Here is a 7583-nt window from a genome sequence, read left to right as displayed (position 1 = left end):
GAAAAATTTCGTGTAACTTTTAATTTTGAATTAGATTTTCGTATTTGTTACTTGCAACTCAACATTGTTATTCGAGTGAACTTTTTTTTGAGGTCACATACCTTACACGCTTGAACAGTTTTGGTAAATAAACAGTTACACGTGGTAAGAATCGTTGATTAATAATTCAGGAATTTGTTCATTTATTTCGTTACAGGTAAGTTAATTTATTTATTATTATTACTTTTTTTTATTATTACTTTCAAATAGTACTGTATAAAAGTTTGTCCGTGAAATTCATAATTTTTTAACTATTGGTTTGTAAACATATATGGCGAAAAAAATAACAAAAAATAAAGATATGTTGCTTATGCCAACGTTGTTTGTGATCGAAGTGTAACTGTTATTTTCTGTGCTTGATCCTGGATCTTTTCCAGGTCAGTCTCTTGTCCGTCACTCAAAATGACACTTTTAATTTTCCTTGGAAAATATTTATCTAAATACAAATTCATTTTCTCCTGACCAACTTTTAATTTTCTTTGTTCAACTTTTTTCCGAATGTCTGTCAACAAGGCATAAATACCTTTCCTCTCATCGATTTCGTCATCTTCAAAATATCTAACGGCTTCTTTAGGATCAGTAAGATACCCTCTGTTTCCGTTTACTACTTTTTCAAGCATTTCAGGTTTTTCACGATAGGTATGAGAAATCTTTGGCCTCAAATCAACGCGATATCTTTTTCTGTTGATGAAAAATTTCTTATCAAACTCTACGCTCTCTGTGCCTTTAAGATGGTCTGTTTTGGTTTTTAGTTGCAGCATTGTAGGTATACATGTTGCAGGTCTTTGCTTTTTTATAACGGGTCTCCGCACTGTCAATTGTTTTCTTAGAAGATCTTCTAAAGAGTCCGTTGATTCGTTAACATTGTTATGTTTTGTATCATATATCATTCTCTCATTTGCAAGCCGTTTTGCAGTTAGTTTTCTCTGTTTATCTCGGTAAACTTTTAATTTCTTTTTGAATACATTCTGGTCACGACATAAATCGGCAGCAACCATGTCTTTATCGCCTTCTATTCGACGCATGGTAAATTTGAGTACAGTTTCGTCGACGTAGTTCTGACGAAGAACATTTTTATTATTTCCAACGTCAAGTAATCGTTTTAAACTAAATACACTTTCTTCTCTTTCAACAGATATATCTGACAATAACTACAACGGAAATAGAAATGAAAAAAAGGAATGTACTAAAAGACATGAATTATCATTGATATAGTCATATTTATAAATTAACTGTTTACAAATCGTTTTTTAATACTAGGGCTTTTCCACCTCAGGAATATATTACCTTAGCTGTGTTTGACAAAATCTGTAGGAATTTTGTGCCTCAATCCTCTTTAACTTCGTACTTTATTTGGCCTTTTTAAGTCTTTTTTTTATTTCGAGAGTCATTGCTTAGTCTTTTGTAGACGAAACGAGCGTTTGGCTTAAATACAAAATGTTACCCTGTTATCTATGATGAGTTTATTTACAACCACAGGGTCGATGCTACTGCTGGTGGAGTTTCGATTCCCCGAGAGTATCACCAGCCTAGTAGTCCACATGACATTAATTATCATTGATATGGTCATATTCATAAAATTAACTGTTTACAAATCTTCTTTTTTTTTAAATAATAAGGCTTTTTAATACCTCAGGGATAGACTCCCTTAGCTGTATTTGGCAAAAATTGTAGGAATTTTGTTCCTCAATGCTCTTTAACATCGTACTTGATTTGGCCTTTTTAACTTTTTTTTTATTCGAGAGTCATTGCTTAGTCTTTTGTAGACGAAACTAGCGTTTGACGTAAATACAAAATGTTATCCTGTTATCTATGATGAGTTTATTTACAACCACAGGGTCGATGCTACTGCCGGTGGATTTTCGATACTTCGAGAGTATCACCAGCCCAGTAGTCACCACTTCTGTGCTGACATTAACTATCATTGATATGGTCATACTTATGAAATTCACTGTTTACAACACTTTTGCTTTTTTGAAATACTAAGACCTTTCTACCTCAGGAATATACTACCTTAGCTATATTTGGCAAAACTTTTAAAAGCTGGATCATCAATGCTCTTCAACTCTGTACTTTATTTGGCCTTTTTAACCATTTTGGATTCGATAGTCACTGATGGGTCTTTTGTAGACGAAAAGCGCGTCTGGCGTAAATACAAAATTTTATTCTGGTTTCTATGATGAGTTTATCATGACGTAAAATATGAAAATATATTTAAACATTTAATTTTGTGACCTCATGAGCATTTTTTTTTATATATAAATTGGGATCTTTAACAATCTCTAATGTTAACCAAACATATGGAAACAAAACTTTAATATTTCATATAAAGGTGACACAGGTGTTTTCAGTATCACATCCTACATAGATCAGGGAATAAACTCATCATAGATATCAGGACTAAATTTAGTATATACGCCAGACGCGCGTTTCGTATTATATCTTTTTTTGACTTTATTATTGATTTAGATTACAAAGACAATAGAAACATGTCCACTCGAATGTATGTTTACGTGTAGGTGAAGGTCAAATGATATAAATAGACCAAATTGCTTAATTATAGAATTACCTCTGCAAGATTTTCATTAGTACTTTTACCAGACTCTTCTTTCGGAGGAGCTGTTGATGTCTCTGTCGTCGTTTCGTTCGACATTTTTAAAGTTATCAAATGTGTATTGTATTTACATTATCGTCTTTCTTTACACTATTCGTCAATCTATAAAAACAATACGTATGCAAACACGGAAGTGCTAATAGCTTAACGTTCATATTATAAGACTTCAATTTAACTTGTTTTAAACAAACAAAAACACTCACTAAGAGAAGCAATAGTGATCTATCTCTGGACTTACTTTTAATAACTCTTTTAGTTCTTAAAAAGTATTGGTCTGATGACTTAAACTCTTTCTGAATTTTTACATTGTGGTCTAATGTCGTGTTAATTGTTCACAAACATGGTTAACAGATCAACATTATTTATGTGCCTGTCCATCATCCGAAACCTGTTAATCGTTGTCATTTATTCGGCACTGTCACCACAAAATTCAGGCTGTTGGTTTTCCTTTTAGAATTGATTCATATTGTGTAATACCGTTTTTTTTTGTTTTCAACTTTTTTAGCGGTATGGTTTTGCTCAATTTTGTAAGCCGTACGGTATAAAGTTGTTTTCGTCCTCTTCATCTAGTGTCACGTGGAAAGATGTTTCAATGATAACGATATCTCCTTATTTTTAAATTTCGAATTTTACAGAAAACCTTTTTAATAGCCGCTAGCCTCCTGTATATGTTTTGTTTTACATGTTATTGTGAATCATAACGGATACGCAGACATTATTTAATCCATTTTATATAGGTGCATTATTCTATTAATAAAACGTTTAGCAAAGAATCAATATACATTTAGCAAATCACTTTCACAAATCACTGCATACAACAATACGTTTCAAACTACTTTAAAATACTTTTATTTCTTGTCTCCTTTTTATTACACAACAGTCAGATTTTCCCTCTAAGTGTCAATTTGATTCATTTATTTGCTTGTTGTATACTTATTTGTTCTGTGAGACATATAATACACATACAACACGTTAATGCAAATTCAAAAAGAAGTCCATAAAAAATTACAAATTAAACGCTTTCGAACAACGGAATAAGGGGAATCAATGACCATATTCTTGACTTAATATGGTTATTTTCCGAAGATAATGGTGGAGTAAACTTATATTATAGCTAGCTGAACCTGTGCTACACATGATCAGTTAAAATTTTATACACATCTGAATTTAGAATCCAAGATTAATTTGAACACGTATTTTCTATTTTAACCTACAAACCATTGAATATAAAAAAGAAGATGTGGTATGATTGTCAATGAGACAACTATCCACAAAAGACCAAAATGGCACAAACATTAACAACTATAGGTCACCGTACGGCCTTCAACACTGAGCAAAATCCATACCACATAGTCAGCTATAGAAGTATACTTCTCACACGGTAGCTTCGTCAAATTCCTAAAATTTAATCGGAATATATACTATTTAATTTCAATATTTCCCAATTCCTATTTTAAATTGAAATAACAAGTGAACCCATTTTTGAAACGAAAAGTAATTCTATTACAATGCTTAACATAAACAAAACTTCTTACTTTAAATGAAACAAATATTGGCAGTACCGGAACTCACCTTAACAGAATCGTTGAAACATTTAAACAAAAATACACATGTGTTTTGTTTTTCTGGGCACATAAATTATGAATCCAGAACAGGTTCAAAAACTTAGTGGAGTAATTCATGAACTGATTTAATATTCCAGCATCCTTTTCCATACATTGACATTTGAAAACGTGTAGTTGGCGACGACGATTATTGAAAAACCAGAGTAAATCATTAATAATAAATCACATTCAGTGAATAAGTGATTTTAAACTATCGATCATACTAAAGTGAAAATATTTATTGTTTTAAATCAAATACGCGTACATGCAGTTTGGATTAGAATAGTTCATAGACAAAGACACTTTTGCAATATAATGCCATTCTGATAGACTGATAGTGAACTTCAAATGGCCTGAAGACCAATTTTGAATACCAGATATCGGAATGGTCATGATTTCGCTTATTGTTTCTTATGAATGTTATAGGTTAATGTCATAATTATTCACATGATTTAATCTTTTTAATTGTCCTAATCAATAACGAAAAAGACGTTAAGAGAAATTCTATAAGCCTTAAATATTGAAATTTCCTTGCAGTAATATAAATATTTGAATTTAAAATAAAGGATATTGATTTTTGTAAGTGATTTACATAAGGGCCTTGTTTCTAGTTATTCTAAACTTCCGGAAACCTGTATACATTCCAATATTTCATATCTAGCTTTCATCTGCGAAAAGTTCGCCAAGTCATGAATATGACAGTTGTTGTCCATTCGTTTGATGTGTATGAGCTTTTATTTTGCCATTTGATCAGGGATTTTTCTTTTTGAATTTTCCTCGGAGTGCAGTTTTTTTGTGATTTGACTTTTTATTACATGAAGTATTTGTCGTAAGGCCCATGTTATATCACGATATTTAGTAGGTTAATAATTAAAACTTCAGTATGAGAAGCTGCAGTTGTATTGAATTGTATTTTATTTATGAATGCTACCTCCTTTTTCCACTTTCTTTATATTCCCATTCACATGAAAGAAACTTTTCCTACTGAATGTATTTTTTTTAAAGCTTACGTCTTATTTTGTTTTTATTATTTCAATCTAGCTAAATTCAAACACTGTTTTGTCGGTTAGGTTCTACCGGCTCTTCTTTCTAATTCTGTATCTTAGGTTAAACAATTTACTTTTGATAAATGAATTAAGCTGTTCTCATAATCATTGATTTAGGAGTTTTCATATTTTTAGCATGATGAAGTCAGCTTTTTTTCCAGAACAATAATTTTTAGTACAACAGGCAAGTATCTGAATTGATAAGCGATGACTTCATAAAAAAACGTTTAACTTATAATCTTTTACACAACTATTATAGCCTGTGAAAAAATCTAATATATATAAGGTGTATTAGTATATTATATCGTTTGCATAACCATCCTATTGGATTGCAGCATGTGTTAATTTTTTTCTAACGACAAATGCGTTTAAAAAGAAAGTAGTCAGTTTGAAAAATTCTGATTTTTTATTTTTTTATTTCTCAAAATATGACATGATACTAATATTTGCAAGTAAAGAAAAATTATAATGATACGTTTCAAAACGTATTGAGCCACACATATAACAGAAAGTAGGTCTAGATTTTGAATTATTTGATTGATATAGAAATATATATATATATATAAAAAACAGAAAGTTAGACATATACTTTTAACCTTTTTCATTTTTTTCTAGTCAAAGTTTTCACCAATTAAAAAAAATATATTATTTCAAAAAAATAATTTATTTTTTTAGTCACGACAATATATCTATTTTACACAAGTTTCCATATAAATGATGAAGTCTTACCTTAATCATACCTGTATATCTCGCTATGCTCGTACGGCATTCTCCCTGTCCATAAAAAAGAAAAGGTTGCCTGCTTTCGAAAAGAAATTTATACTTTCTATCTCAATTCATTAACATTAAAAACCATATTAAGTAAAGTGTATTGTTCTATTTGATTGTGTTTAAACTATCTATAATATTTCACGTCATACTTGCGTAAACATAGAGATTAAAACGAAATAAATATATGGTATAGAATTTCTACAAAAATCCTGTCTGTTTCAATATCTTCTATAGACTATTTCAATGTGTATTTCAATGTTGTTGAGACGGTATTTCAATTTAAATACACAATCGCTTTTAAAAGGGGTAAAGTTTTAATGAATTGATACGACATCATATTTTCCACCATGACTTAAGGAAACATTGAAGTGTATAAACCGTGAAAGTTTGTCATACAAAAGGCATTGAAATATCACTTAAACAGGAAAGCAAACGAGCATGTTTTTGATTAATATTGCAGTTTGATAATATTATTATCATTCATTTGTATAAATTCAATTGATTTTTTATCAAAACAAACCACTAAAATGTTTTAAACGACGTGAAAATCTTGTATAAATGTTCCCATATTAGGTATTTGTATGGAGTTTTACAAAAGGGTCGTGTTTTTGATAAGTGATATCAATTTACCGTTTTACACTTCATGAAACGAAAATAAATATTTTCCAATACATTACAGTAATATTGCCAATCATGGACATTTGGTATAAAATTTATGTAAACGAGAATAATTTCTCAATAAACCAAGAAATATAAATATACTTAAATAATAATCAAATTGTAATCGTTATTCAAATGAATCAAAGAAAAAAGTAAAATCACAATAAAAACTGAACTCCGAGGAAAATTCAAAACGGAAAGTCCGTAACAAATGCCCTAATCAAATGATGAATCTCATCATACGAATGGACAACAACTGTCATATTCCTGACTTGGTATTGGCATTTTCGAAAGTAGAAAATGGTGGATTGTAGTTTCTTTGTGGTTCCGTATTACACTTTAAAAAAAAAACATGTTTAGAGCAAGGATTGTGGAGGTGAAAAAAATACATGTGGTGAGGCTAATGGACAAACGTCTTAACTGCATCTCAAGCTCTAAATTATATCGATTTTAGACACAGAGGTGAAAGATAAAAAGGTATCTTCAAACTCGTAAGTAACAAAACAAACAGATAATGCCAAGACTAAACACGAAAAACGACCCAGAACAAATAACAGTTAACAAAACAACAACATAAAATTCAAGACTGACCGCCACAAACTCCACCAAAACAATCGGGCGTGATCGCATGTGTTCCGGAAGGGATAACAGATCCTGCTTTAAACATGACATCCGTCGTCTTGTTCGTGAATATACAAAATTAGTTATAAGGACAATTGGAACATATTCGGAACAGATATTCCACCGCCGTCAACCAATAATGATGGTGTCTGTAAATGTTCAAAGGGGTAATTTCAACTTCACCACTTGGAACTCTTGGTTTAATATAGATTCTATGTTAGCAGCTAA

The 7583-nt window shown here is 30.6% G+C and overlaps 1 protein-coding gene across 3 annotated transcripts; it reads right to left on the bottom strand.

The window, feature by feature from the left end:
- Nucleotides 1-255: 255 nt before the first annotated feature.
- LOC134712254 (uncharacterized) lies at nt 256-6309 on the bottom strand. Of its 3 annotated transcripts, none has more exons than XM_063573621.1 (3): nt 6044-6309; nt 2609-2755; nt 256-1190 (listed from the first exon to the last, which is right to left on the bottom strand). In XM_063573621.1, exons 2-3 carry the CDS (start codon nt 2690-2692, stop codon nt 348-350), a joined length of 927 nt encoding a protein of 308 aa, XP_063429691.1. In that variant the 5' UTR covers nt 2693-2755; nt 6044-6309; the 3' UTR covers nt 256-347. The 3 variants fall into 3 exon arrangements, with proteins under 3 accessions (XP_063429691.1, XP_063429690.1, XP_063429692.1); XM_063573620.1 differs by having other exon boundaries at nt 6033-6308; XM_063573622.1 differs by lacking the exon at nt 6044-6309 and adding an exon at nt 4226-4413.
- Between the last annotated feature and the right edge of the window lie 1274 nt (nt 6310-7583).

Source organism: Mytilus trossulus, chromosome 3 (assembly GCF_036588685.1).
Source record: "Mytilus trossulus isolate FHL-02 chromosome 3, PNRI_Mtr1.1.1.hap1, whole genome shotgun sequence".
Classification (NCBI taxonomy): Eukaryota; Metazoa; Mollusca; class Bivalvia; order Mytilida; family Mytilidae; genus Mytilus; species Mytilus trossulus.
The sequence above is the reverse complement of the archived record's forward strand: the minus strand, read 5'-3'. Positions and strand labels throughout refer to the sequence as shown.